Here is a 25,058-nt window from a genome sequence, read left to right as displayed (position 1 = left end):
ACCGGTTATGGTAGTGCGCACTGCGGGGTCGAGCAGGGTCGAGCGGAGAATGGTTCTGCGGCGGGCGTCACGTAGTCACATGGCGCGTGGCGAGGCACGCCGCGACCGCCTTCCGCTTTTGGAAACCACGCCTCATCCTTCCCACCGCGTCTCGAGTCTTCGACGCGCAAGGCCTCCTTCGTCCGCGTCCTCCACCGTCCACTCTCCCCGACTTTGACAAGCATGCGTGTAGCAAGCCTTCTTACATGCATCGCCCTGCCTCTGTTGGCTGCCGCCCAGAATGTACGTGGCCTTTCATCCTGACGCAACTTTTTCGCCGACCGTGTCTCTCCCACAGAGCTCTGGATCGCAACAACAGTCATCACAGCAGCAGTCTTCATCGCAGGGCTCCTCCCAAGCGTCAGGCTCGCAGGCGTCAGGCTCCTCGCAGCAGTCGTCCGTACAGCAAACCGTCATCGTGACCACAGTTACCACCGTCGTTCCTTCCACATCCTGGGCACCGGGCAACGTTGTCACCGGCGGCCAGACAATCACCTCCTCGTTCCCTCACGTCACCAGTATCACCACGACTGAGGTGATATCGTCGACATCCATCATCGGAGGAGGGAACAACAAAAACGGGGGTTCGGCTTCCTCGACCCCGAAAGTTCCCGCGTCAACGGCGCCATCCAGTATCAACGGTGGAGGCACAGGTGCCCCCAACGGTGCGCCGAGTCCTGGCCAGTCAGGCTCACACGGCAAATATGGCCCGAACGAGACGTATATAGCATCGGCGCTCGCTGTGTTGCCACCTCTGCCAGGACATGCCCTTTTTACGGTGGTGACGGGGATGGCGATTGGAGCTGCGATGGTCTTCGCATGAAGCTGGGCGGACATGACGTTGTTTGGAACACTGTTTTCTCTGGGACTGCATTGCATTTACGGACGCTTGGCTGGCGGCGATGGACCGACTGTTATATATTACATGCGTAGCGTACTTTGCTAGGACAACACTGGGATAATACTCTTGCATCATCAGTTTCGCCTACCCATACTTACGTCGAATGAACACTCCCCGTAGCACCGTTTTGCGGTCACGATCTAATGACGCTCGTTGTTCTGTCCATTTGGTTGTCTGCGGGCATCCGCTCCCGCCCAGGTCCTTGAGAGAGCGGCCGGCATGCAGTGGAGCTTCCTGCCATCGCTACGACTCGGACTCAGAGCCAACATCGCTCCTCTGCACACTAGCGCACCGAGAACATTGCGGTGTTCGTTTCGACAAATAAATAGGCCTATCTGGCAGGCCAGCGGTATAAGAAGCACGCTCACATTTCACACCATGTCCTCGTCGCTCGAAGGCGCTCTCGAACCCCCAGTAAAGAAGCAGAAAATGGAGGAGGATCGCAAGGTATGTCACTCAATCAGTCTGATCCGACGGTATGGACCAGAACTTGACACAGGTGATCGGGACGCACAACGGGACCTTCCACTGCGACGAGGCTCTTGCGGTGTATCTGCTCAAAAGGACGAAGAAATACGGTAGCGCAGGTGCGGACACCGAGCGGTGTGCGATCCATTCGTGCTGAACCTTCACTACAGACCTCGTTCGTACCAGAGACCCGGCTCTCCTCGATACGTGCACGATCGTGGTCGATGTTGGCGGCGTATACGACGAGAGCAAGCAGCGCTTCGACCACCACCAGCGAGGCTTCCAGGAGGTGTTCGGGCACGGCTTCAACACCAAGTTGTCTTCTGCGGGTCTGGTCTACAAGTGCGTAACAGCAAACGAACGCACCTTTCGCATATGATACAAGCGGCGATGTTTGGTACAGGCACTTTGGCAAGGAAATCATCGCCAACAGGCTGCATGCTTCGCCTGAAGATGAGAAGGTACACACCCTGTGGCTCAAACTCTACAAGGAATACATCGAGGCCATCGACGCTATCGACAACGGCGTCAACCAGTACGACACAGACCAGAAGCCAAAGTATCGCCTCAGGACGGATGTCTCCAGCAGGGTCGGTTTCCTGAACCCAGCCTGGAACGAGCCCTTCGACTCGAACACAGTGGATGTGAGTCACTTCAGGGTATTGCCCTACGATCCAGATTGAGAGTTCTCGACAGGCCAGATTCCTGCAGGCCTCTTCGCTTGTCGGGGATGAATGCATTTCCAGGCTTGACTACTATGCCAATGCTTGGCTGCCCGCCCGCAACCTCGTCGCGGCGGCGATTCACCAAGCGAGGAGTGCGGATATCTCGGCGGGCGGCAAGATCATCGTCTTCGAGCAATTCCTACCGTGGAAGGTATGTTCTGGTTTAAATTCGCAAAACACAACCGCTGAGCATCGTATCTCGCCTCAGGAACATCTCGCCGATCTCGAGGAAGAGCTAGCAACCCCCGCCGATTCTCAGGCGATCTACGTCCTTTACCCGGACGAGACGGCGCACAACTGGCGCATCCAAGCCGTGCCCCTCGCGCCCGACAGTTTCGACAGCCGCAAGGCCCTGCCCGAGGTGTGGAGGGGTCTCCGCGACGACGAGCTCTCCAAGAAGTCCGGCATCGACGGCGGCATCTTCGTCCACGCCAGCGGCTTCATCGGCGGTAAGCACGCATTCTCGCGTCATCCCGCTTGTACCTAACATGCTGCATTGATAGGAAACAAGACGAAGGAAGGCGCCCTGCAGATGGCTCAGCGCGCTCTCAAGATGTGAAATGACAGTGCAATACGAAACGAAAGAAAGAGTGCCGTGACGACGCTTGCTGCATCTTGCGGATGCGGGATGTTACGAAAAGTAACATAGCATACACATGTAATGTGTATACTGAACAAGGGGCTAAGCCCCGTAATGGGGCTTCTCGCCGGGTGACAGGGCGACGTCGACGAGTTGTCAATGCACTGTCGTCTTCTGGTCGTATTCCGAGAGTGGAACCATGTACAGTACCGTAGTAATTGACACCCTGGGCTGGGTCGACTCACAGCCAGGGACCTAGAGCAACATCTGTGTTTCAAAGTTCATCGTGGACTCGACTCGAGTCGAGGTGACTCCGGCCCTGAGTTCCGCGCCTCTGAAAGTCTCGTTACATTGTATAACAACCCGTGGCCGAACCTAACAGATTCTGTCCCATACCTACACACCCACACTACTGGGACTATGACTTCAAGAGTGCCTAGAGTGCTGCTGACGGCAAGTGCCCCGTTCTGCAAGCCAAAAGAACACCGCCCGTGGCTCATCCTAGCGCCCATTCACTTCGATTACTTAGAACGATGACGGTCCTCCTGGGCCAGAATCACCCTACGTCTATGGATTGTACCAGCATCTAACCAAGGACCTAGGTAAGTAGCATAAGATCGATCAAGGGGAATATCTGACGAGCGTATACTATAGGATGGGACGTAAAGGTTGTCTTGCCCAGCTCGCAGAAGTCCTGGATCGGTGAGCGGGCACACCATCTTTGTTTCTCTTTCGGCCGGTCACTCAGTGACATTTAGGCAAGGCGTACCATATTCACGAAGTCATCAATGGGAGGTTCTACTACCCGCGAGGACCAGGTACGAGTCGAATGTTTCGGGAATGACTGCACCCCTAACCTCACCTTCTACCAGATGGTGAGGGAGAGCTCTCAGAGCAATCAAGGCCATTGCGCGAGGGAGAGACTGCGGAGTGGATCCTACTAGATGGGGTGCGTAGACTGAAACGCTTGAAACGCGGGAGGTTGACCATTTCCGCCAGACCCCTGCGACGTGCTCGAACATAGGACTCAACAATCTCTACCATGGTGAGATTGACCTCGTGGTACGCGCTTTCCACCACTCCCTACGCACTGCGCCTTACACATTCACGATGCTCTCCTGCAGATTTCCGGCCCCAACTTCGGTCGGAATAGCTCTGGTACGCCCTCCTAACGTCGCTGGCTCTCCTCGCACTCACTAGCGTCCTCCCAGCCGCCTTCGCCCTCTCCTCGGGCACCATCGGCGCCGCCATGTCGGCCAGCCTCTGCCGCACGCGCGCCATCGCCCTTTCCTACGGCACCGTCCTCAACCCCGTCCCCCCAGAGCTGCACGCGCCCGCGCACGTCCTCGCGACCAAGATCCTCGCGTACCTCCTCGCGAACTGGGGCGCCGACACGGACGGCGGGCTGCGCGGCGGCGAGGTCGACCTCTACAACGTGAACGTCCCCATGGTCACGGACCTCCTCAGCGACGCCGGCCTCCCCATCTGCTGGACGACCATCTGGCGCAACGCGTACGGCCGCCTGTTCAAGGCGCACCGCGACGAGCGCGCCGCGGAGGACGCCGCGCAGGTGGTGTCGGGCGCGGGCCCGGACTCGCAGGCGGAGGGCAAGAAGGCGAGGGCGCTAGGCGGCGTGGAGGAGGCGCAGCCCGAGGAGGCGGGGAGGCTGTCGTTCAGGTGGGCGCCGGATATGACCGGCCTCATCAATCCCCAGTTGTCTACGCTCCCTGTTGGCAGCGATGGATGGGCGATCAGGAAGGGATGGGCGAGCGTGACGCCTATACGGGCGAGCTTTGCGGAGCCCACCTCGGAGCCGGTGACAGACATCGAGGAGAAGATCTGGAAGATGAAGCTGTGATACTATATCTTTGTACAGCTAGGTTGAATAGCAATGACGAATGCACGGAACGTATCCAACCGTCCCCGAAAGCGTCGTAGCAGTCTACACCGTTCGTCATAAATACGTAAGTACAGTAAGTACAGTTCGTGAGTCATTTACGCCTTTCGCAGCGTTCGTGCGGATATCATCATGCATCGTCATGAGTGCTGGCACCTATGCCAGAGGTGTCCGGCACCAATCTACATCAAGACTCCGAACAGAATGCCCAGCACACCGAGTAGTGACACCACGGGGAGTATTGGGTGAGTAGCGTCTGAAGTGACTTGTCCATGGATGATCTGCTGCCTGTACACCGTGAGGCTTCTGATCCTCCAAGACGCGTTCTGAAGACATTTATGAGCAATTGGGTACTTGCACACACAAACAAATAACGTACGTTAAAGTTGCTGGGGTCCATGAGTCGTTGCGCACACGTCCCCGGACAACCCGACGTGCCGTAATCGTTGCCCGCCCAGTCGCCTACCTCACGTCAGTACCAGCACCATCCAAGTAGCCTATGCGACATACCGCAGAACGTGATATCTACGACCTCGTGTCAGCAGGGAAGTCTCAAGGACAGCGACAGAGGACATACCAAAGATGATCGAGTGGTTGACAAAGTTCGTAATCGGGTCACACCCACTAGCCTCCAAGAACGCGACGGGCTCGCCCCAAGTCGACGGCGTCGGCTGGCCATTCGTCACGTCCTGCGGTACCGCCGCGCGGTAGAACGACCCTGTACCCTCGCGTCAATCAATCCCACTCACACCATCGCGAAGTAAGGGACACTCACAGACGCCGATCCCGGAGACGTCCCACTTCATCGCGAACACGCCGCCGCCCTGCTCGTCAAAGATCGGCCCGTACGACGCGCGGCTCCACTCGGTCACCCCGCACCCGGCGTTGCTGTTGTAGTCGTTGACGCAGTTGCAGATCAGATTCGGCTCGTTGTTCGTCGTCTGACGTGCAGATCCATCACATGTCAGTCCGCGCGCTCGGGCCCGTGTGGGTAGAAGAAGCGACGTACGACGAGTGTGCCCGTGTAGTTCGCATTTTCCGTGAAGTTACAGTCTACGGACGGACCGCGTCAGATCATCTGCACGAGCGGAGATGACCGTGCGCGCACGAAGCGCAATTCAATACGTACTGGGCCCCGTGTGCCACGTAACCTGGTTGTGTTCATTATCATGTACGCCCTCGATGATGTCGATTTCCCCAGTCTGTGAAGGAAGAAGCACGGTGAGGTCATGGTGAGCGCAGAGTCGATCGAGGACGCGAGCCGGTACGCGACTTACCCAGGGCCAGGTGCCGCCTCCCACCGTCCACCACGCAGGCCAGACGCCTGGAGGATCCGTGAGTGTCGGCAAGGATCGCGATGTGAGGGGGACGTACCGCAGCCCCATGGCGCCATGTCAAGGTCGAGGATGAATAGACCTAGATACATTATTGGTTCTACAGCTCTCGATAGGATGTATGCGTTGTGGTGCCTACCGGTGTTGTATTGCTTCTGACTCGAGATGCGGACACTGGGGCAGCATTTCACTCGACGACCAGTCATCCCGAAGCAAGGGTGCTCACCTATTCCTGTTCTGCCCTTCCGACAAGGATGTCGTGTTGTCGCCCTTCATGACGACAATACCGTCCGACTCGACATAAGCCAATCCATCCGCAAACGCAGTGTTCCGATCCGTATAGCTGTAATCATCAGCGGGACTGCACAGGGTTCAGAGAGCGACACCTACTTGACCGAACCACTGCAGTCAGTCAGTCGGACGTTTCAAGTGCGATCGCGGGATACTGTACGTACTGCGTCGGGTCGTCGCCGGTGTAAAATTCAAACGTGCTGCGGGCGCTCGCAAAGACATCCAGAGTGCGAAGGCAGGGGTACTCACTCGAAGAAGGACGAACCCTCGTAGGTGTCATCGACTGCCCAGACGTAGTTGGTGCCGTTCGGGAACGTCTGGGTGGGTATGCTCCGTTTCTCGACGCGTTCGACACGCGCGGCGAGCGCTGTGTTGGACAACAGCAGGAGCCATACCAGACTGACTCGCGAACCCGAAGATGCGAGCGCTGAGCAGGCCGCTCCTTCTCTTGACCGAGGAGCTGTGGCCGCGAAGACGAGAAAGATGAGAGTAAGAGGTAGCGCAGAGATCATGCAGGCAGTAGATTAGTACAGAGTGTGTTCAATCCCGGAGTGTGTAGAGGCGGGTGAAGAGAGACGAGGGGGCACGTTTATGAAACCTGCTGTGAGGGCACGTCAAGGACGGGCGGTGGGTACTGAGTGCTAAGAACGGATCAGCACATGTGTCCGAGGCACTCCTGGGCTCGTCAGACGCGGACACGACACGAGGCGAACGCGAGCACGAGCAGGCACAGCCTCTGGAGTAGCAGAGCAGGGGAAATGGGGGCAGCTAGCAGGCCAGCAGATCAGCGGGCAGGCAGGAGAGGCAGAGGACAGCCCAGCACACCGTCAACTCGGAAGCACCCCAGCTCACCGTTCGAAACTTGAACTCGCCGCAGACGCCGCATACGCCGGCCCGGCGTGATCGACTCTCATCCGCTCTTCGATTCGTCGGCCACCCGACTTGCCTCTCGACGGACGAGGGACACAAACACTACGCCTTCCTGATGTAGCGACATGCGTGTTAGACCACACTGCGATGCACTGCATCAAACTCTATCGCCTCAACTATTAAGGCATGACATTCAGTGTTGAACCACACAGCTCGCAACTACTACGGTACCCGATAGGTTACCGTATACAGTCCATGTCACTTGAAAGCGTTCGACCGGTGTTCAGATCGCGTCAATGGGTATCGTGCCATTAGGAGGTCGTACATGATAGGCCTTTCGCCCCGACGCACCGCCTTGACGTTGACCAGACTACATGCGCGCCGGTTCACTCCAGACACTCTTGGCCGGCAGGCCACCCTCATCCTCGTCGGTGCATACCACCCTGGGCACCATTCAACGCAGCGCATGTAGGTCCTCCGGCGTCAGGTAGTCCTTGGGACAATGCACCATGTGCAGCTCCGCGATGCCCGCGCCTGCCGCGCATCTCATGCTGAGGCAGTCCAAAAGACGTCCGAGGCAGTCCAGCGGGCAGCGCCCAGCGTCCAATGCGAACCTCTGCGCGACGTTGCATGCGTTGTGCAGGACCGTCTTGCGGATAACGAGCACGCGCAGACGCGGGAAGATGGGCACGTCAGGGCGTGGCGCGATAGTTTGGGATGTGTTGAACGCGATGAGCGCATCACGGCCGTTGAGGTCGAGGCGCTCAGCGTTGGGGAAGGACCGGAAGAGCGTGACCCAGGACGCCAGCGAGTCGAACACCAAGTCTCTGAGGCAGACTCGCAGGACGTTCCCCAGGGTAGCGCGCAACCGCGCGAGCGTGGCCAGTAGTATGGACTCAGTGCAGAGGTGGAAAACGAGCGTGAACCGGAGGACGTCCGTGCCATCGAGACCGTCGATACAGACTGCCGTGGCGTTCCCAGGTATGCCTCGATACATCCGAAGACTAGAGAGCGGACCGAGTGCAGCGAGCTTCGGGGCGAGTGCAGCAGCGAAGGTCTCTCCCGTCACTTGCTGATTTGCCCTCGTGGAGATTTCCACAACAAGCCTCGTCAAGTGCTGCAGATCCAGAGTCCCCAGTACGACGACGCAGTCATGTAAGCAAGCCTTCACACGCAGTACGCGAAGGCGCGACAAGTGGACGGGCGACTGCATTATCGCGAACGTGTCGATTGGGAATGAGTCCGTGAGGTCTACTTCCAAGTCCAGAGTCTTGAGAGGAACATCCGCCGCCGTCGACAGGGAAACGAAGTGCGTTGCGACTAGCACAGAATTCCCAGTGATAGCGAGGTGCCACAAAGCTGAGATGCTGCCCGCAAGTTGAAGTGGTCCTTTGATGCAGTGACGTAGCTCGAGGCGCCGCAGACCGATATTGGCCTCCCGGGCCTCCCCGGCCTGGACCTGAGGGTTCTCCACCCTGGCATACGCTGCGGACTTCAAGTTCTCAACTATACGCAACTCGTCCATGAGCCCCTCCATATACACCGCCCGAGAGCCCGCCGGCTCGCTCGAGATATGCAGGCTCTCCAAGCTGCTGCAGTCTAAGAGCGTGCCGAACAGTGCGTGTGTCACCCAGTTGCACCGATGGAAACGCAGGCTCCGTATGCGATCGAGTTCTTCGTCGATCAACTCATAGACATACTCCTGTACGATCGCCGACTCCCCAGCTAGAACTTCAATGTCCAACGGCACGCTTTTGCTGCGCGCGAGCACTTCCGTCATCCAGTCCATGTTCTCGGCGGTGATCGCCAGCTGGCTCCAGGCGAATGGAAAGTCGAGCGCGATAGAGCGCCAGGTCTTGCAGACCTGGCTGACCAGAACCCAGAATTTGACGTGTGCACCTAGATTTCCAGTCGGTTCTTCGAGTAGGGCCGGTTCCGCGACAGTGAGGGGCGCATATAACAGGAAAATCCCGGTCAAGAGCTCAGGCGACAGTCTGTTCACGAGAGTGGTTTGTCGCCCGGCCAACGCAAGCCCGATTGGGTCTTGACCAGTCGCTTTGGTACCTTCGATGACCTTGTCGAATGTTGCTTTGGCTGTGATGTCGCAGCCGTCGGTCGGCTCGATGGGTTGGGAGGTGCCCGTGGTGGTTCCATCGGACGAGACATGATCTCCGCTGGATCCACCTCGTAAGACTTCAACATTCATGACGCGTATACCGACTCACATCGACGACGATCCATCCATTTTGCCGTGCGGATCGATGGCACTTGAGCTAGGATGAACGGTAGATACAGTGCACACTGCTGTGGTAGTCGGAGGTCAGTTGTGCGTCCGAGCGCCTAGCACATCCTCAATTGACGTACCACAATGCCATCACGTCATCATGCAGCCCATTGAATTTGAAGGACACATACTCTTGCGCATTTACTGCAGCACGTCCACCTTTGACAACTACCAGACTGCCGATGCCCATGGACTCGGAAAGTGGGACGGCTCCGCCTGATGCGAGAAGTACTTACATGCAGCGCACTCATGACATGAGCTTCACTAGCCCGCGGAAAATCATCAAATCGCAACTCTGTTCGGCAGTCGCGCGACATACATCCATACAAGCATGGGAGACATGAACGATATGCGTAGTAGACAGTAGCATGGTGCAGACAACAACAACGGACAGCAGTTTACCGGTAACGACGCAGGCTGAGCGTGTTGTGCTTCTTCCAGGTAGACCAGCCCGGAGTGTGGTTGTGGAGATGGCCCTTGCCCAAGCCGCGGTTCTGGAGGGATCGTGAGCAAACAGTTAGAGGCCAGACCTAGTAGGTTATGTACCTTCTTGCCGATGCTGGTGAGACCACGAGCCTCGCGACGCTTGTGGACGGGCTTCGCAATCCAGTTGATTCTGGGGTCGCGGCGGATCTGTAGCAAGCCCATGAGCACCTGAACAACAACAATCGACAGAAAGGATACGTACAGCCTTGTGGCTGGGGTCAACGAGGATGACCTCGTAGTATTTGTAAACACCATCCTGGTTCACCCAGTACGAGTTGAGCACACGGAGGTTGCCGCACCGCCTGCCGACACGCTCCTCCGCGACGCTCTGCAAGCCACGCTGGGGCTTGAGGTGGTTGACACCCTGGCGGACGGGCTTACCGAAGGTGGCACCTAAAACAGTGTCAATACTTGCAAAAATCAGTATCCGAGCGAACGCACCCTTGGGGACGTGTTTCTTGCGGTTACCCCTCCTCACACGGACACGGTAGATAACGTAGCCCTGCTTGGCCTTGTAGCCAAGGCGGCGGGCCTTGTCGGGGCGAGACGGGCGCGAGGCGCGGTGGACGACGTTGAGTTGGCGGTACTCCCAGCACCTGTAATCTCACAAGGTCAATTTTATGGCCTGCCCGACATCGCGGGAGTGCGCACCTCACGCGCAGGAGGAATCGGAGGACGTCCGACTGCTTTTTCTTGTAGAGCTCGCCGATGTACTTGTAAGCCCCCATGCTTGCGAACTGGAAGAGAGAAAGAGGTGGGTCAGCGTCTCTGCGAGAGGGGCAAAGGTCCCAGTGTCATCCGGCCGTCTCCCCTGCCATCCATCCCATTCCTCCCGTGTTCTTCGACCCCGCAGCAACACAACAGGCTCCTCGAGACGTCCGGTACACTGGACCAGCATAAATGCGGGCTTACCTCTTGGGTCTTGAGGTTTTGAGGAGGGGTCGGGGCTGTTGATGATTCTCAGCGAGTCGACAGGCGCGCGGCCAGTCTCCCTGCGCACGTGGCGAAGCCTGCCGGGCTAGGGTCAGGTGTGGCGGTACGACGCGACGCGACGCGCTACTAGCGCCCAAGACTCAGTATCGACCTTCGAGCGCCGGAGCGCTGCTTGGAGCACCTCACATCTCACAATGTTTGAACACTCGTACGAGTGCTCGAAATGCAGGAAAATGCTGAGCAAGCAAAGCATCAAGATGTGCTCAGGGGTGAGAGATATCTCCAGCCCCCACTTCCCTGTGAAGCTCACCCAGGTTCTCGCCGGAAGTGCAAAACGATGGGATACTGCTCGAAGGAGGTACGCGGTTCTGCTTGATCTATACGTGGCATCCATTTACAATAAACTTAGTGTCAGAGGTCTGACTGGTCAGTAAGGATTTACATGGCATAGGACGCTCTTCTGAGAACTCTGCCTACAGGAAAGACCACAAGCCCAGCTGCCGGGGCACACAGACGGGTGTCCCCGCGCCTGGGCGCAACCCTGTTATCAAGGTCGCGGAGCGCATGGCACAGGACCCAGACATCATGTGTCTCATCGACGGCATCCTCATCTACACTCTCGACCTGATCCACCACCCCGAGAATGCAGCAAACTACGCCGTGGCGATCGCCGCGCACGTCGAGTACACCGACGTCTTCGTCGCGCGGCAACGCATCATGGCCATGATGGCCGGGCGCGAGCCCCCGCCGCTGCCCAAGAAGATCCCAAAGCTCTTTCAGATCAGCAAGACCGCGATGATCGAAAACAAGTCTGTACCGGAAGGATTGGACAAGAACAGGGACGAGCAGAGAAGGCTGTTGCAAGAGCGTGGTTACATGCTGGATGACTCGGAGAAGCCCGAGTACCTCGTCCGCGCGTTTCTGGTCCCTGAGAACCACAGCCTGGCGACGTTCTACTTTACGCGGTACATCAACCAGGACATGCTGGACGAGGCGGCAAAATGGACCAAATACGAGGACAGCGGCATGACAGAGACTACTGATCCCGCGGATACCGAATACCTCATTAAGTTCGTGCATTTGTCACTGCTGCAGCAGCTGAAATTCACGCTGCGTTCATAGGATGTTCGACCTGAGAGCTCTCGAGGACCCTGAGATGAACAAGAAATTGACTATCGTGCGTGTCCCTATTGAACGAGGACTGTGCAACAAAGATCTGACCCCAGCACTTACAGATGGTGGAACCCGACGAGAGGTAGAATTGCCGTGTCGCAGCTTATCTTAGCACACCGAGCACACAATGCTATTCGCGAGACTCCAAGGAGGTATGAGTACAAGCCAAGACATCCCGGTGCACGCGTCGCCAGGTCTAGCCACGCATCGGCAATTCTCAGGCTTAGTAGCTTGAGATCGTTCGCACAGAGCAGGCCTCGGTCGCACGCACAAGTACAACAGAAAAGATATCGTATAATATTAGAATTGTCGTAACGGTCATGATATGCTCTAATGATACATGTTACGAAGCTATGTATAGATGGAAATGCTGTTGTCGTACACACCCTGTCCATTGTGAGAAGTCTCCAAGTTCACGGTACTCCCGCACTCCCTCTCTCCTCCTTCGACCGCAACCGCATGTACGCCGTCCCAATGAACAACGCCCAAGCAAAGAAGATCGCCATAGCCGAAATCGCCGCAAAAACTTCGCCCCGCCGCAAAACAGCCTTGGACGTCCTCAGGTGAGGCGGCGGCAGCGGTGCGGGTGCGAGCGGGGCAATCACATAGCGGCTGTCACGGTGCGACGGGTGCCGCGAGTGGGAGTGGTCGCGCAGAAGAGGTACGCTCTGCACTTCGTCTGAAGTCGATGCGCGGCAGCAGGAAGGGCCACGACTGCACTCGCGAGACCGGGACGAGTGCATGTTGTCGACACGCCATACAGCACCCGCACGTTCCTTACCCTTAGCTGTCTCTGCAGCACGCTCGTCATCCTCCTCAGGTGCCACCTCGCTCTGCACCGCGGACAACAGGGCACTCTGCCTCCGAGAAGCAGACCCCCGTCGCTTGCGGTCCAGCCAGGCAAGGCCGACGATGCCTACGAGCTGGAGCACATTGAGGAATAGGAAAGCGTTCAGGACAAGCTGTATGTCTCTCCTGTAGTCGCCACCCGTCGGTGCTGTGAACTCGGTGGACTTCTTTTTGGTGATGTCGAGAGCGACACCTGCCAGTGTCTGGAAGGCGGTCGATCCGACTTGTTCCAACTGTATGTCAAGGTCGAAGGGTCAGCGAATACACCGAAGCAGCAAGCGGACACTACTCACAGCCTTGTGAGCACCGAGGGTCGTGGACACATACTTGGCCGGCACCAGCCTGGGAACGATGACGACGAGAAGAACTGAGGTCATAGTCAGTACACACGTCATTCCGATCTATCAGCGATCACGTACGTGGAGAGAATCCGTGGCCGGACGCGAAGGCCATGATGCCTGGCATTGGCGACTTGGTCCAGCTCGGAGGCAGCGCCAGCCAGGCATAGCATACAAGAGTAAGTATCGATGACGCCGTGAAGAGCTGCATGACAAATCCGCGGCGCTTGACACGGTCGACAAGGAAGCCAGTCTATGCAATGATCCTTCAGCAGCCTGTAGGCCGAACGACGTGGATGACACATACCACAGGATACAATGCCACACTACCCGCCAGTAGGTACGATCCCTTGATGCTGGCGTCGCGCTCCGTAAGCCCATACCGCTTCTCGATGATGTTTCTGTACGACTGATCAGTACATTGTCATCTGCCAGCTCGCGATAAGATGCTCACGCCGCGAGGTGAGTAAAAGGCGCCCATATAGCACCGCAGAGAACATTCAGTCCGATGTAACTGACGTGACGGTTAGATCAGTAGGCAATCTACGATGACAATAGACTCACGCCCAGAAGGCATCGCCTAGCTTGGTGATATCGCGAAGGTACACCATACGCTTTTTGGCAACCTTTTTGAGTGCCTCGGCCTCGGTGAGGCAGATCTGCGTGTTCTCCGCCTCTTCACGGAGTTCACAGGCTTCGAGCTCCGTCCCCGACTCACGGACAAGCCACTTGGATACAAAGACATAGATGATGTTGACGAAGAAGGAAACGGCGGTGAGAATGGTGGAAGCATAGAAGGGCGCATGGGGCCCGAGATGCTCGGAGAGGGAGTACGATGTGCGGGCCGCCACGAACGACGCGCCTTTGCCCGCAACAAGGCCCAATGCCAAAGAGACACCGAGGCCATGCGACTTGAAGAAACGAACGATGATCGTCTCCTGAACTACTGCCAACGGACTGACACCGAGGCCATAGACCCACATGCCGAAGGTCATAAGGCGGACGCTGTCGGTGAGGTTGCCGAAGAGGAGCAACGCCTGGCCTAATGCGGAGTTAGTATGTGGTCGGAGCATGAGGGCAAATGAAGGGGGTGACGCACCGAGGAAAATGACACCAGTCGCGAGAATACTCGTGGTGGTCGTGCCGAGCCTACTGGCGAGCAGACCACCGACCAGCGGAGTCCACGTACTGTTGAGGGAGAAGGCCGAGATGAGCAAAGAGAACTCTGTGTTGTTCGTGCCCATCTCGCGTGCCAGACGCGACTTAAGCGGTCCAAGAATGTAGGAGGCACTGGGGGAGGCGTAAGCGACTCGCTCCACACCCAACAGCGCTCAGGACTCACTAATGACTCCCTATGCTGAGCGAACACGCACATAGCAGAGCGATGGCCCGGATGAAGTAGGCCCGGACGGGAGAGGGGTGACCTTCGTCTGGTATAATGCGTACGGCGGGTTCGACCTCGTCGTCCGAGACAAGGGTATCTTCCTCCTCCGACTCGTCTGCCCTCCGGAAGACGTCGTTTGTGTCGGAAAAGCGGTGGCCGGCGTCGGAGGAGGCGGTGTGCCGCGACATGATGTGGATGGGGAGCTGGCGGGAGACGAGGTCGGATTTATATGGAGGCCAGCGTGGTGTGAGGGGACAGGAAATAATCGGGTGAGGAGGAAGGTCGAGGCGGATCTAGGTGAAGGGGTAGAAATGGGGACCGGTAGGGCGGTGATCTGATGGGGCGCTGGGTCATTTTTATCAGATAAGTCGGCTGGGTTGCCGCTTTCTGGTTATCTGATAATCCGACGGCCGCCCATCTGGCAACCTGATCTAATCTAGCTCACGGCTCCGAGCGCCGAACCGATCACCCGACTCAATTTGGGTCGCTCTCAGTCCTCCCTCCGCCAGTCCGCTCTCCTGGCGCTCTCTCCCCGCGGGCCCTCCCAATGCCTGTCTCTTTATTTGCCCTCTCAGCTCTCGCGGCCTCTGAAGCACCGCACCTTCTCATCAAACAGTCTGCGGCCGTCGTGCGTTATACGCCCCGTTGGGTGTCGTTACGCACTCGCGAACCCAATCCACAGATCTCGGGCCACCCGCTGTGCACGTTGCGACTACTATCAATGCTGCGCTACTTCACCTGCTCAAATTCGGCAATCTTGGCGAGGTACTTCTCCTGCCACCCGCTGCTCTGCTCCGACATCATGCGGTCCAGCCAGTACATCCGCCGCACGACCTTCTCCGCGTCCCTTCCGTTGTAGTAATTGTGCCCTCCCCGCGGGTGGTCTGGTATGCGTGTCTGGTCCAACGCGTCCTTCTCGACAGTGAATACGCCGTGTTCAGCTTCCGCTGCCGGAACATGGAACAGTCGGCCGTGATAGAAGTAGAGCGGCATGCATGCGATGTGCCTGTAGCCCCAGCTGACCGGCGGAAGAGATGGCACGCCTATTTCACTTGTCAGTGCGGATCGAAGCGACAAGATGCTGCGCAGTAGACACTCACCATCATTGAGGCCTTTCACGGAAAAGTCCTTCACAGAAGCTTCGCCGTTTGCGGCTTGGTACTGTGCGACCAATTGCTGCCAAAACTGAGATAGTGCGGCGTCTCCGAGCCTGGGGCACCCAAAAGTAGCGACCGTCACCGGTGTCCCAGGCGGAAGCGGACATTGCCCCGCAAGGACGTCGACGGCGAGCAGATAGCTCAGGACGCCTCCCATGCTGTGTCCCACGATCGCCAGCTCCTGGACGTCATCCCCGTCGAAGGCCTGCCTGACGCCATCGATCACTTGGTCCCTGCATCCTTCATACATGGCGTAGAAGCCAGAATGCACGTATCCGTCCCCAGAGGGGAGGCGTCGCTTGATTGGATATATGTCATATAGTATTTGCATTATGCTCGTCGTACCTCCGAAGCCGACGACAACTTAGCTGCTTGGTCCCGGGACGATAAACCGTGATAACAGGCACGGCGGCAACAGTGCCCTTGGCTGCAGACAACAGTTCGGCGTCCCGCAGTGCCTCGAACCCCTCAAAGGGGTATTTGGGCTGCAGAAGCATCTCCCTGTTGTCGAACACATACTGCGTCTCGGGTATGTTATACGCGAGCTGCGCGAATTGACCCAGGTCGGCGAGGACGACATAGAGGTCGACGGATGCCAAATCGTTTGCCGTAAGGGTATAGGAAGACCGTGTAGCGCAAAGCCGTGAGATGAGGCGAAAGTTGTTCAGCTTCTCCGAAGCATACATGAGCTTCTGGGTTGGAGTGAGCTCCTCTTCCGCCGCGAAGAGCGATCGAAGTAGCGAGCCCATGACTACCCCTGATTCTGGTCGTCGCAGCAGTGTAGCGCGAAGGGTACTTGTCAGCGATGCTGCGGCGTAGACAGCGTGGCAGTATCACTAACTCACCTGACGATTCCGAGCGTAGCGGTGAATATCCAAGATTCCAATTGCAAACGCAATGGCGATTCTTGGAGATTCAGAAAGGCCTCCGATGGCGGCGAGAGCTCAAGCTCAGAAGAGCAGGCTAGACCTCGTGGGTACTTACATAGCCCCGTCCAAGCGGCGCAGTCAAACTGTACACGCTGCGAAATCACGTTTGTCGTAAGTATGGAATATTGACACTGACAATACAGTGATAGCGTTGATCGAAGAGGCGCTGACGGTTCAGACCTGGCAGACCATTTCGGGCAGGTCGTCTACGATATGTAAGTACCAGCACGCGTACTTACCGGCAGTTAAGAAGGCTGGCTTCTGTCGTGCCTTCGTCCACCGCAGATGTCCCCTCCTGCAATGGTCCCCCTGTGACGCAAATAGCGGTCAACTGAAGTGCCACTCACAGTGACCGAAGTTCCTCCGGTGGACGAAGCACGATCCAGGACACGAACCGCGAGGTTAGCCCTCCTGCCACCAAGCTGTATCAGCGACAGCGGACGACTCTAACTTATCCTCGTCTTTGCTTCTCGGGCCACCCTCGATTGATCTACAAGCTCTAGCGCGTTTCAATGCAACATCGTACGGTATCTTCGAAGTCGCCACCGCCGAATGGAATGAAGCCCTTTATGAACTCGGTTCGTACACCGCGAGACACGCCAATCCGCGTGAAGAGTCGTTGGGCCAGTGATCTGATGGAAGAGACTCAAGATGGCCATGCAGTCCCGAGGAGTGATAACGATCATAGCCTATACAATTAATGGGACTCAGGCTTGACTCAGGCACATCGTCTTGGTACGTGTTCTTGGGTCGCTCGCCATTCATTGCTACCCCCAACTGATAGACACTCCGGCGGCGTGCTTGCCTCACGAAGGGAAGGTCTAGGCTAGACTGTTCGACGATCCCGAACACTCCCCTTGACGAGCGCTTGTACAACTGTCAGGGAGCGTCACTCGAGGGTCCATGCACTGGGTACTACAGGGCCCGCATCCGCATACACCTCAGAACACGACGCACGGCCTAAATCACGTACGCTCCTGCTACACCTTGCACTGAGCTCGCCCATGCATGACTGCTTCCCGTGGCCATGCTGTCGTCTCACACGATGCGGCCGCCGGTATTGGAGGTGCGGAGGCAAATCGCGAAATTGTATGACAATGCCAGCGAAAGGAACAGCCCGCAAGGTTGCGAAGATCGGTGCGTCGTTCACATGCCGCAGCTGAGGTCTGAATTACTGACATCTGGTTGTTGCAGCATCATCTTCTGAAGGTCCGACCCCTGCATCTTCCCGAGCCCAAAGGACATCTCACTAAGATGTTGGACCGCTCATAAATACCTGCTCGTCGATTGGGAGCTGCTCTGTGAGTTGGTATCAGTGCTTTACCCTCTGAACGTGCCAGTGCGGGGCGGTGCGCCTTCGTCCTTAGACCCGGACATACATCGAGGTCGGTCCTTCTACTGCGTCTTACGGCATTCTTCACAGTCTCTTCCACCTGACAGGGACACTTTAGAGTCCGGTGATGGAGTAGAAGAATGGGTGCTGCTACGGCGCAGGCGTTTGGAGGACGGGGGACTTCTTCAACGCCTCGTTGCGGCAGGTCAAGTACGCGCAATCTTATGATGACAAGAGATCCCGAGCCATATGACATCTGGTTTGTCTCCGAAGGCGAAGATCGAAGTGAGTCTATTTACATACCATTTCCGCTTCACTTCGTTGCGAAGCGCCTGGGCGGGGAGGCCCAATCCGGTTTTGCGTATTGGTGGCCGATGGCGTCCAGGTGGGGCGAATGAATTCCGCGGAAGCTGTCTATCAGGACGCCACTTGGTCTCGGTGCGGCTGCACGGTGTTGTTTGGGGCTAACCGCTGTATAGCGAAGGTCATCTCGCCCGGACCGCTGGCCGCTGTCATTTTGGTGACAGGACGAACGACTCGTCCTAGGATTGCTCGAGGTCCCAGAAACCTGCCGTAAACCCGCAGGTATTGAAGATCTCCTCACTGGGATATAGGTCGACGATGTGGTCAGGAAAACGCGCTGAACCCATGCCCTCCGCGGTCAATCTTGTCGCGTCCGACGAACGCGCAAACTCGCGTCTCCCTGACGAGCTCCGTCCGTCGCTTCAAATCACTGCTCGCTGAGTGGTCCAATTTCATGATACCAGATCATGTCGCCTGTAGGACAACGTATCGATAATGCGGTACGTAGAATCATCACCGTGATCATACAAGGTGTGGTCGTAGAGTCGTAGCAGCAACCGATCGAACCCATGGACTATGCCTATCCTACACGAAGGTCCGTGAATCCCGCGCGTACCCCGACTTCCTTATACTCTGTCGCAGCCAGAAGAGCGTCGCACCCAGCGTGAGGCAGCACAATCCAAACTCTGTCCAGCCGAGGGCTTCGACCGTGACTGTCTGTCGGCACCTGATCGTGGGCGGAGATACACTTAGCCCCATCTTCGAGCGTAGAGCAAGGCGATCCGGGACGAACCGCGTTATGGAGGCGCTTTCTGGGCAATTGCTGCTCACGCGAGAGCTATGCATCAGCCCGGCGCCAGCACCCTAACCAGCGGTAAGCCATCGGTCAGTACGTCCGCTCATTTGTGGTCTGTATGTGCGGCTTACCCATAGAACCGAGGTGATGAGCAGCCAGATGACTGAGCTGGCGACGTTGGCGAGGAGATGAACGCCGCCGTCGAGCGCCCACAGGACGTATGCGCCGGAGAAGAGGACTGTCCAGGCAGCCATGAAGCACACTAGGATCAATCTATTCGGGGTTGCGTTCAGTATTCAGCACGAAAGCCGCGGCAGAGCCAAAGTACACACAAAGAATAGTAACCCGGGCTAGCCCAGGTATACGTCTGACTTCCAGCGCTGATGAGGAACGCGGTGAGGCCGAGCTCCGTCGTGGCCGTGAGCGTCATCAAGGTAAATAGATAGGGATGGGAGGAGCCTCGAGGCAGCAAGCGGTTGCGGCGTCGTAGCTTTGTGGCGCTTGGCGGTGGGTAAAGCGGCGGGATGGGAGACATGTCTGAAGAGTCCAGGGCGATGGTTGCTGCGATAGAGAGGAGAAGGAGGGATTGTATACTGCGAGCGCACGCATGCTAGGTGCGATAGGCATGTTGGACGACATGCGGCGGCCACGCGTTGAAGACGCGTTGAGGCGGCGTCGACGATGAGGAGGAGGCACGTCATAGGGGTTGCCGACCCAGAGCTCACCCTGTTCTCGCTACAGAAGGTTGTTTTGGGCTCACCCAGGTGCAAACCTCGGCATTGCGCCTCAGGACGTACGTCGTACATAGTAATCAGAGCGCATATTGAGAGTTGGCCGATGGCCGATGTTATGGCATGCACGTCCGAATATGTCATCATATCATATTTCTGCGCGTAGTGTAGCCACAACGACCGCAAAAGCCAGTGTTTGAACGACGTCGGTTGCCATGTCAGTCGCGCCGCGAACACGGTAGTGAACCAGCCACTGCCGCGACTTCGAGCGCGATGGTTTCCTGGCTTGAAAGCGGTCGGACATGATCGGGTGGCGGGCGTCACCTGATTTGGATGATGCCGGCTAATCAAGAATGAGCCGATGATTACGGCGGGCGGCAGCGAAGGCATCGCCTGCAGTCCCAACCACCGTCCGACGTCGCCCTCCCACCCCTCCTCGTCGCCGCTGGCAGCGTCCCTGCCCTCCCCGTCGCCGTCTCCGCCGGTCCCCGCACCCTCGCCTCCCTGTCCCGTGATGACCTCCCCTCTGTCTCCGTGATGACCGCGAAAAACCGCCAGATCGACCTGCCGCCCATTCCGTCCCTTCCTCCCATCCAGATGCCCGACGCGTCCCAGTTCTCATCCTCCTCGCACTCCGCGCCTCGCTCCAACTCCCAAGCCTCGCGTCGCCATATTCCCTCTCCGCGCGGCTCCCAGGGCATGTTCATGACTGCGCAGTCATCTCAGGATGCTACCGTTACCCCCGATGAAGATTACTTTGGCGCCCCATCTCCGACGTTCTCTCAGTCTTCGTCTCTCCGCAAGTCCATCTCAGTCGACTCGTTTGTCAAGTCTAGACAACAGGGGATACAACAAGCGATACCCCAGGCTACGCGAGTTGCGCGTGGTAATACGTTGTCTGCGAACCTTGCTCCGCCTCCGGAGCTTCGTCAGCGCGTTCATACCCAGTCGGCCACCGGGCCATCAGACTCTACGGCGAGCTCGTCTCGTGTGCCCCTGCGCGAACGCGAGAAACCCACTGTTCCTCCGCTCCCAACACCTTCGCGAAGTCGCGGGACTAGCGTGAGTACTAATGCCGACGACCGCGAAGGGTCAAAATTCTTCGACGAGTCCGACCTGGAGCGCTCTGAGGATTTGTCGAGACGGACCCGAAAGAGCAAGACGATGTCTCGTCAGCTCATGCCACCACCGGGCGAACTCGGTCTCCCTTCACGCCTGCAAAGCGTGAACTCATCTCCCAGCATCAGTGCATCCCATCCCCCAGCGCCAATCATGCCCGTACGAAGCAGCAGCCTCAGCCACAGCCTGGCCAGACAGCAGCAGCGCATGTCTCTTGATACCCGTTTACCCTCGGTGCGTCTTGTGTAGGTTGCAGAGGTGTTGTACTGACCGACAGTCTACGTAGCACCGCGCCCAGATAACCATCGCGGTGATGGGTGCTGAAGGTTGTGGCAAGTCCACTGTGATACAGAAGGGCCTCAAGGCCTATGGGCTATCTGACCCTGTCGTCGCCACCGTAGCGCCCGACATGAACGATAGCGACCAACGGCCCGTCACTTGTGCGTTGAATGATCAGATCAGACGTTCAGCGGCAACTCAATCCAGTTTTGACAGGCATTGAGCGAACAGGGCGGCTCAGTTTCAACTCGAGCAGTCAGGAGTATGTGCTCCGGGTGATCGAGGTGGAAACATCGAGCATGGACTTGAACAACACCGGATGCGAGACTTGGGAGAATCCTTCGCTCAGAGGTGTTGTGGTATGCTACGACAGCAGCCGTGAGGATACATTCAAGCACACGGTGGAAGGTCTACGTAAGTCCCGGCCTTTTTGGGAACCGCAACATGCCTCATGTGTCACTAGGTGAATTTTCGCAGCTGAAGATTCCGGTCATTGTACTGGCTTGCAAGTCTGATCTGGAGAAGAGGGTTGATCCAGCGCACGCAACCAGTCTCTTGGACGAGTTTGACGCAGGCCTCGTGGAAGTGTCTGTCGCGCATAGCGCCGGTAAAGAGCGGATTCGCGGTGCATTCGAGTGGTTATTGCGCGCTGTTTATCACGTACTGCGTAAGTTGTTGAATCACTGTTCTTCCCGCATGAACCTCAGTATCAAATATCAACAGAGGCAGAAATACCCGGATCAGCGCGCAGCGAGCGCGACGGGTATCGCAATCCCGCATCGCCCTCCGTCCTCGGTGCTCTCACAGCTTCCGAGATCTCTAGAGCGTCTTCAGCCACACCAACAGCTGCTTCTGTTGGTGCCGCACATCTCAGTTCCTCATATCCTCAAGCACAGCAGTATTTGTCGCAACCCATGACGCAGACCGAAACACCTCCGCAATCGCAACCTCCCTCTCACATGGGCACTCCTCTTCCATCCCATGCATTACGCCTTCCCTCCCCCTCTGTCTCTGCGCCTTCACGAACGCCCACGACACCCACGTCTCCCTCACGTACACGTTCTACCAGCGACTTGCTTTCGGAACACGAGAAGTCTAGACGAGAGGAACGAGAGCAGTATTCCGCGGGACGGAACGTGGGGCACGGTTCGCCGAACGTTCGGAACAGAGGTTCGCTCAACGCTCTGTCGAGCATTGGCGGCTCTGGTGAAGGCGGCAATACCGCCGATGATTCTCATGATGCGTCGAGGGATGTGTCTGTCAAGGAATCGTGAGTACATTTTGTCGTGGCGCGTATTCCCTGATTGCTGAATGCGCGCAATATGCAATACAGGCGAGCACCCCCATGGATGGTATTGGACGAGTTGCTGGACAAGCTCTTATTCATGGCAGTCAGTGACGACGGTAAGCATATGCCACATTCGACGCCACAGTGACTCATGGGTGCCACAGATCCATTATTTGTTTCACACTTTCTTCTAACATACCGAAGATTTGCAAGCCCTCGCAGCGTACTCCTGGCGATGCAGAAGCGAATGCGTGCACTCGACCAGCCCACCGGGGACCCTATGTTTGCCTGTTATGCTCAACTGAGGTTCGTCGCGCGTTCTCGACGAGATCATGTTGCCTGATGATGTGCACTGCAGAATATGCCTATTGCTAGACAGGTGGATTACAACATACCCAACAGATTTTGTTGTGCCTGGAGCCGCTGGAGCTCTTCGGGCTCTGATCAAGTCTACCCTCACGAAGACCTACCTCCTCCACTACGGCGCTGTATTTCTTCCATTCCTCGAGACCGTCCCCAGCCTGCGGGACCGGGATGCCTCATGGGCACTCAAAGTAGAGGAGGATAGCGATGAGTTATCGTTGATGTCTGACGATGCTGACTTTGCGGTCGCCGGCGCGGATTCGAAAAGTCTGCCGGAGCTTCCTCCGCGCGCGCCTCCCAGGAACGGCGGCCAGTCTGTGCCTGGCCAGATCGTGGCGGCACGAGACCGCAAGTCTAGTCTGCCGTTGTCAGTGACAGCGAAGGCATTGGGCTTGGGCTCATCGACGCCAAGTCCTAGCAACGCTGACGGGGTCCAAGAGGCGTCACCGAAGCAGCTGCTCAAGAGGCTGCAGAGCATGAGCGACGAGGTCCTCAAGGCCGACTTTGGTCAGATCGCAGAGTCCATCACGAGGATAGAGGCCCGGTACTTCCTCCAGATTGAGGTTAGTCGATCGCCGTGGTGCCTCTAGCCTCCTATTGATTCCGTGCCCTATAGCCACGGCATTGGTTGCAGCACGTCTTCAGCCCAGGCAAGAAGGACCCGGAGAAGGACCCTATAGCCAGGTACAACCAAGTTTCAAATCGGCTGGCCGACTGGTAAGCGAGCTGCGGTGCAGAGTAGATTGGAGCGACCTTGTCCTCACGGTTTGTTGTCAGGGTGGTCTCTCTCATACTGTGCCATGACAAACCAAAGAAGCGAGCCACACAGATCGAGAAGTTCGTTCAGGTCGCGGAAGTCTTACGCGTACAGCACAACTACTCTGCTCTCCGCGCATTTGTCGCTGGCATCAACAGCGCGACGTTCGAGGGCGATCTCTCCTTGGAAATCTTCCAGGCCAGAACACAGGACATGTGGAAGAAGTTCCAGTCTTATGACCACCTTCTGCAGTCCGTGCGCTCTCATCAGAAGTATCGGATGGCGCTGCGGAATTCGAAGGGCGCATGCATTCCTGCGCTGTGAGTAGAATTGGCGATGACTCAGTTCCGTCATTGTGTCTGACAATGCACTTAGTGAGATTCATCTATCCGACTTGATCCGCGCGCATGAAGGCAACCCTGACTACCAGGACGACGATCCTACTAAGATCCATTGGGCCAAGTTCAACATGATGGCGCGATTCATTGATGTCATAACCCAATGTCAAGAGGGCTGTCGTGCGTCTGAGCAATTCCGGGACGTTGAGAAGCTTAGGACGCAGGAGCCATGGTATCTCCGATGGGAGAGTGATACCATGCTCATGAGCCTAGAGGTTGGTTCGTTACGCTCGTTTGTTGTATCAGTTGCTCACTTTGCCTATGATACAGATGCAGCGTTCGCGAATAACACCACCAGACGCGGACGGGTACGACGAGTCCGGTCAGTTGCAGTCCAAGGACGCAGCTGTGCTACGCAAGATCTTCTTCTGGTGATTTGTTTTGCTGTCGACCGCATGCCGTCATGATCCTCCTACTCGCCATTCCATGCTTGCTTTGCTCGCATATGATATATATTGTACTTACGTGGATCTGTACTCACCATTGTTGAAAGCTGCTATGTTCCTACGTACATAGTGTTTGCATTGCCATTGATTTCTGTGCTCATGATCTGTATTGTCCTTCTCTCATAGTGAAGCTCCCCTTACGACTGCTTGGGTGTCTGGGCTACGCGGAGAGTGCATGCTCGCGGCAGCCTGCTGTCAACATACCGTGGCGAAGCTCGTTGTAAGCGGCGTCCATATGTGAGAGCTGTCTGCGGCGCCTTGAGTCCTGTGTTCTGCTATAGCTATTTGCACAACGACGGCGTATATATCGACAGACCAATAGAGTGTATTCTAAGCGCGTTTCGGTTTGTACTTGGTTATTGCACCAACCCAATGCCGCGTATGTGTTCCCGTCGCGGACCTGGCCTGTGGCGACTCACTAAGTACCGCCTGTGCTCAATGGAATGTGAGACTCGGGTCATAGACCCTTATACCATCCACGTACTTATATCCTCGTCCAATCTGTGATTGACTGGATAACAGACCATGAGACTGGCGTACTAGTAAGAACGAACTGCCACATTGCCAAACGTGCCATGTTGGAGTCGAGGACGATCACCGATTCTTC

At 57.0% G+C, this 25,058-nt stretch overlaps 11 protein-coding genes across 11 annotated transcripts; 5 read left to right on the top strand and 6 right to left on the bottom strand.

The window, feature by feature from the left end:
* The first annotated feature begins 45 nt into the window (after positions 1-45).
* On the top strand, positions 46-1,103 carry C8Q71DRAFT_762668 (uncharacterized protein). Its single transcript, XM_047923937.1, has 2 exons — positions 46-282; positions 338-1,103. The coding sequence occupies exons 1-2, from the start codon at positions 223-225 to the stop codon at positions 860-862; spliced, it is 585 nt and encodes a 194-aa protein (XP_047777958.1). The 5' UTR covers positions 46-222; the 3' UTR covers positions 863-1,103.
* On the top strand, positions 1,089-2,997 carry C8Q71DRAFT_762666 (GAMM1 protein). The gene is made up of 7 exons (XM_047923936.1): positions 1,089-1,387; positions 1,440-1,527; positions 1,579-1,750; positions 1,812-2,052; positions 2,105-2,284; positions 2,342-2,582; positions 2,637-2,997. The coding sequence occupies exons 1-7, from the start codon at positions 1,160-1,162 to the stop codon at positions 2,690-2,692; spliced, it is 1,206 nt and encodes a 401-aa protein (XP_047777957.1). The 5' UTR covers positions 1,089-1,159; the 3' UTR covers positions 2,693-2,997.
* C8Q71DRAFT_762663 (sure-like protein) lies at positions 2,974-4,643 on the top strand. Its single transcript, XM_047923935.1, has 8 exons — positions 2,974-3,166; positions 3,243-3,315; positions 3,368-3,415; positions 3,472-3,531; positions 3,586-3,662; positions 3,713-3,775; positions 3,838-3,871; positions 3,925-4,643. The coding sequence occupies exons 1-8, from the start codon at positions 3,134-3,136 to the stop codon at positions 4,569-4,571; spliced, it is 1,035 nt and encodes a 344-aa protein (XP_047777956.1). The 5' UTR covers positions 2,974-3,133; the 3' UTR covers positions 4,572-4,643.
* On the bottom strand, positions 4,644-7,101 carry C8Q71DRAFT_762657 (glycoside hydrolase family 16 protein). The gene is made up of 15 exons (XM_047923934.1): positions 7,061-7,101; positions 6,485-7,003; positions 6,400-6,435; positions 6,335-6,346; positions 6,171-6,287; positions 6,084-6,118; positions 5,985-6,026; positions 5,888-5,934; positions 5,740-5,812; positions 5,620-5,663; positions 5,386-5,551; positions 5,188-5,328; positions 5,121-5,135; positions 4,990-5,072; positions 4,644-4,936 (listed from the first exon to the last, which is right to left on the bottom strand). Exons 2-15 carry the CDS (start codon positions 6,745-6,747, stop codon positions 4,793-4,795), a joined length of 1,218 nt encoding a protein of 405 aa, XP_047777955.1. The 5' UTR covers positions 6,748-7,003; positions 7,061-7,101; the 3' UTR covers positions 4,644-4,792.
* On the bottom strand, positions 7,102-9,425 carry C8Q71DRAFT_762656 (uncharacterized protein). Its single transcript, XM_047923933.1, has 2 exons — positions 9,331-9,425; positions 7,102-9,279 (listed from the first exon to the last, which is right to left on the bottom strand). Exons 1-2 carry the CDS (start codon positions 9,348-9,350, stop codon positions 7,560-7,562), a joined length of 1,740 nt encoding a protein of 579 aa, XP_047777954.1. The 5' UTR covers positions 9,351-9,425; the 3' UTR covers positions 7,102-7,559.
* An 85-nt stretch (positions 9,426-9,510) lies between these two features.
* C8Q71DRAFT_810977 (60S ribosomal protein L15) lies at positions 9,511-10,810 on the bottom strand. The gene is made up of 5 exons (XM_047926053.1): positions 10,527-10,810; positions 10,317-10,471; positions 10,078-10,268; positions 9,936-10,022; positions 9,511-9,883 (listed from the first exon to the last, which is right to left on the bottom strand). Exons 1-5 carry the CDS (start codon positions 10,601-10,603, stop codon positions 9,788-9,790), a joined length of 606 nt encoding a protein of 201 aa, XP_047777953.1. The 5' UTR covers positions 10,604-10,810; the 3' UTR covers positions 9,511-9,787.
* Positions 10,811-11,060: 250 nt separating this feature from the next.
* On the top strand, positions 11,061-12,549 carry C8Q71DRAFT_86079 (uncharacterized protein). The gene is made up of 6 exons (XM_047927828.1): positions 11,061-11,077; positions 11,137-11,166; positions 11,224-11,234; positions 11,288-11,878; positions 11,931-11,985; positions 12,044-12,549. Exons 1-6 carry the CDS (start codon positions 11,066-11,068, stop codon positions 12,065-12,067), a joined length of 723 nt encoding a protein of 240 aa, XP_047777952.1. The 5' UTR covers positions 11,061-11,065; the 3' UTR covers positions 12,068-12,549.
* On the bottom strand, positions 12,250-14,893 carry C8Q71DRAFT_762650 (MFS general substrate transporter). The gene is made up of 8 exons (XM_047923932.1): positions 14,511-14,893; positions 14,268-14,458; positions 13,733-14,210; positions 13,623-13,682; positions 13,476-13,569; positions 13,250-13,421; positions 13,124-13,197; positions 12,250-13,063 (listed from the first exon to the last, which is right to left on the bottom strand). The coding sequence occupies exons 1-8, from the start codon at positions 14,738-14,740 to the stop codon at positions 12,395-12,397; spliced, it is 1,968 nt and encodes a 655-aa protein (XP_047777951.1). The 5' UTR covers positions 14,741-14,893; the 3' UTR covers positions 12,250-12,394.
* A 388-nt stretch (positions 14,894-15,281) lies between these two features.
* On the bottom strand, positions 15,282-16,458 carry C8Q71DRAFT_858436 (Alpha/Beta hydrolase protein; the record flags this gene model as incomplete). The annotated part of the gene is made up of 3 exons (XM_047927520.1): positions 15,282-15,595; positions 15,653-16,007; positions 16,102-16,458. The coding sequence occupies 3 exons, from the start codon at positions 16,456-16,458 to the stop codon at positions 15,282-15,284; spliced, it is 1,026 nt and encodes a 341-aa protein (XP_047777950.1).
* Positions 16,459-18,859: 2,401 nt separating this feature from the next.
* On the bottom strand, positions 18,860-19,605 carry C8Q71DRAFT_724229 (uncharacterized protein; the record flags this gene model as incomplete). The annotated part of the gene is made up of 4 exons (XM_047921626.1): positions 18,860-19,001; positions 19,068-19,138; positions 19,202-19,343; positions 19,403-19,605. 4 exons carry the CDS (start codon positions 19,603-19,605, stop codon positions 18,860-18,862), a joined length of 558 nt encoding a protein of 185 aa, XP_047777949.1.
* Positions 19,606-20,171: 566 nt separating this feature from the next.
* On the top strand, positions 20,172-24,581 carry C8Q71DRAFT_85795 (ras GEF). The gene is made up of 12 exons (XM_047927458.1): positions 20,172-21,154; positions 21,207-21,360; positions 21,416-21,613; positions 21,663-21,866; positions 21,923-22,469; positions 22,533-22,603; positions 22,652-22,793; positions 22,846-23,413; positions 23,467-23,567; positions 23,628-23,927; positions 23,983-24,220; positions 24,276-24,581. The coding sequence occupies exons 1-12, from the start codon at positions 20,339-20,341 to the stop codon at positions 24,378-24,380; spliced, it is 3,444 nt and encodes a 1,147-aa protein (XP_047777948.1). The 5' UTR covers positions 20,172-20,338; the 3' UTR covers positions 24,381-24,581.
* Positions 24,582-25,058: the final 477 nt, after the last annotated feature.

Source organism: Rhodofomes roseus, assembly GCF_022264815.1.
Source record: "Rhodofomes roseus strain CIRM-BRFM 1785 chromosome Unknown C8Q71scaffold_12, whole genome shotgun sequence".
Classification (NCBI taxonomy): Eukaryota; Fungi; Basidiomycota; class Agaricomycetes; order Polyporales; family Fomitopsidaceae; genus Rhodofomes; species Rhodofomes roseus.
The sequence above is the reverse complement of the archived record's forward strand: the minus strand, read 5'-3'. Positions and strand labels throughout refer to the sequence as shown.

What these genes read in the sequence shown, in the direction of transcription:
- C8Q71DRAFT_762668 (XM_047923937.1), top strand. Translation starts at nt 223, where the DNA reads ATGCGTGTAGCAAGCCTTCTTACATGCATCGCCCTGCCTCTGTTGGCT. An exon ending in TGTTGGCTGCCGCCCAGAAT is followed by an intron (nt 283 to 337) that starts GTACGTGGCCTT and finishes TCTCTCCCACAG; the next exon opens with AGCTCTGGATCGCAACAACA.
- C8Q71DRAFT_762657 (XM_047923934.1), bottom strand. Translation starts at nt 6,747, where the DNA reads ATGATCTCTGCGCTACCTCTTACTCTCATCTTTCTCGTCTTCGCGGCC. An exon ending in CATGGCGCCATGGGGCTGCG is followed by an intron (nt 5,935 to 5,984) that starts GTACGTCCCCCT and finishes CGGATCCTCCAG; the next exon opens with GCGTCTGGCCTGCGTGGTGG. An exon ending in TACGTGGCACACGGGGCCCA is followed by an intron (nt 5,664 to 5,739) that starts GTACGTATTGAA and finishes GTCCGTCCGTAG; the next exon opens with ACTGTAACTTCACGGAAAAT.
- C8Q71DRAFT_86079 (XM_047927828.1), top strand. An exon ending in GATACCGAATACCTCATTAA is followed by an intron (nt 11,879 to 11,930) that starts GTTCGTGCATTT and finishes CTGCGTTCATAG; the next exon opens with GATGTTCGACCTGAGAGCTC. An exon ending in TGAACAAGAAATTGACTATC is followed by an intron (nt 11,986 to 12,043) that starts GTGCGTGTCCCT and finishes CAGCACTTACAG; the next exon opens with ATGGTGGAACCCGACGAGAG.
- C8Q71DRAFT_810977 (XM_047926053.1), bottom strand. Translation starts at nt 10,603, where the DNA reads ATGGGGGCTTACAAGTACATCGGCGAGCTCTACAAGAAAAAGCAGTCG. An exon ending in CAAGAAACACGTCCCCAAGG is followed by an intron (nt 10,269 to 10,316) that starts GTGCGTTCGCTC and finishes ACACTGTTTTAG; the next exon opens with GTGCCACCTTCGGTAAGCCC. An exon ending in TCACCAGCATCGGCAAGAAG is followed by an intron (nt 9,884 to 9,935) that starts GTACATAACCTA and finishes CGATCCCTCCAG; the next exon opens with AACCGCGGCTTGGGCAAGGG.
- C8Q71DRAFT_762663 (XM_047923935.1), top strand. Translation starts at nt 3,134, where the DNA reads ATGACTTCAAGAGTGCCTAGAGTGCTGCTGACG. An exon ending in ATGGTGAGATTGACCTCGTG is followed by an intron (nt 3,776 to 3,837) that starts GTACGCGCTTTC and finishes GCTCTCCTGCAG; the next exon opens with ATTTCCGGCCCCAACTTCGG. An exon ending in CTTCGGTCGGAATAGCTCTG is followed by an intron (nt 3,872 to 3,924) that starts GTACGCCCTCCT and finishes GCGTCCTCCCAG; the next exon opens with CCGCCTTCGCCCTCTCCTCG.
- C8Q71DRAFT_762666 (XM_047923936.1), top strand. Translation starts at nt 1,160, where the DNA reads ATGCAGTGGAGCTTCCTGCCATCGCTACGACTCGGACTCAGAGCCAAC. An exon ending in AAATGGAGGAGGATCGCAAG is followed by an intron (nt 1,388 to 1,439) that starts GTATGTCACTCA and finishes AACTTGACACAG; the next exon opens with GTGATCGGGACGCACAACGG. An exon ending in TCGACTCGAACACAGTGGAT is followed by an intron (nt 2,053 to 2,104) that starts GTGAGTCACTTC and finishes AGTTCTCGACAG; the next exon opens with GCCAGATTCCTGCAGGCCTC.
- C8Q71DRAFT_762656 (XM_047923933.1), bottom strand. Translation starts at nt 9,350, where the DNA reads ATGGATGGATCGTCGTCGAT. An exon ending in ATGGATGGATCGTCGTCGAT is followed by an intron (nt 9,280 to 9,330) that starts GTGAGTCGGTAT and finishes AGGTGGATCCAG; the next exon opens with CGGAGATCATGTCTCGTCCG.
- C8Q71DRAFT_762650 (XM_047923932.1), bottom strand. Translation starts at nt 14,740, where the DNA reads ATGTCGCGGCACACCGCCTCCTCCGACGCCGGCCACCGCTTTTCCGAC. An exon ending in CTAGGCGATGCCTTCTGGGC is followed by an intron (nt 13,683 to 13,732) that starts GTGAGTCTATTG and finishes CCGTCACGTCAG; the next exon opens with TTACATCGGACTGAATGTTC. An exon ending in CGGCCACGGATTCTCTCCAC is followed by an intron (nt 13,198 to 13,249) that starts GTACGTGATCGC and finishes CTATGACCTCAG; the next exon opens with TTCTTCTCGTCGTCATCGTT.
- C8Q71DRAFT_85795 (XM_047927458.1), top strand. Translation starts at nt 20,339, where the DNA reads ATGACCGCGAAAAACCGCCAGATCGACCTGCCGCCCATTCCGTCCCTT. An exon ending in CATGGCAGTCAGTGACGACG is followed by an intron (nt 22,604 to 22,651) that starts GTAAGCATATGC and finishes TGGGTGCCACAG; the next exon opens with ATCCATTATTTGTTTCACAC. An exon ending in GGTACTTCCTCCAGATTGAG is followed by an intron (nt 23,414 to 23,466) that starts GTTAGTCGATCG and finishes CGTGCCCTATAG; the next exon opens with CCACGGCATTGGTTGCAGCA.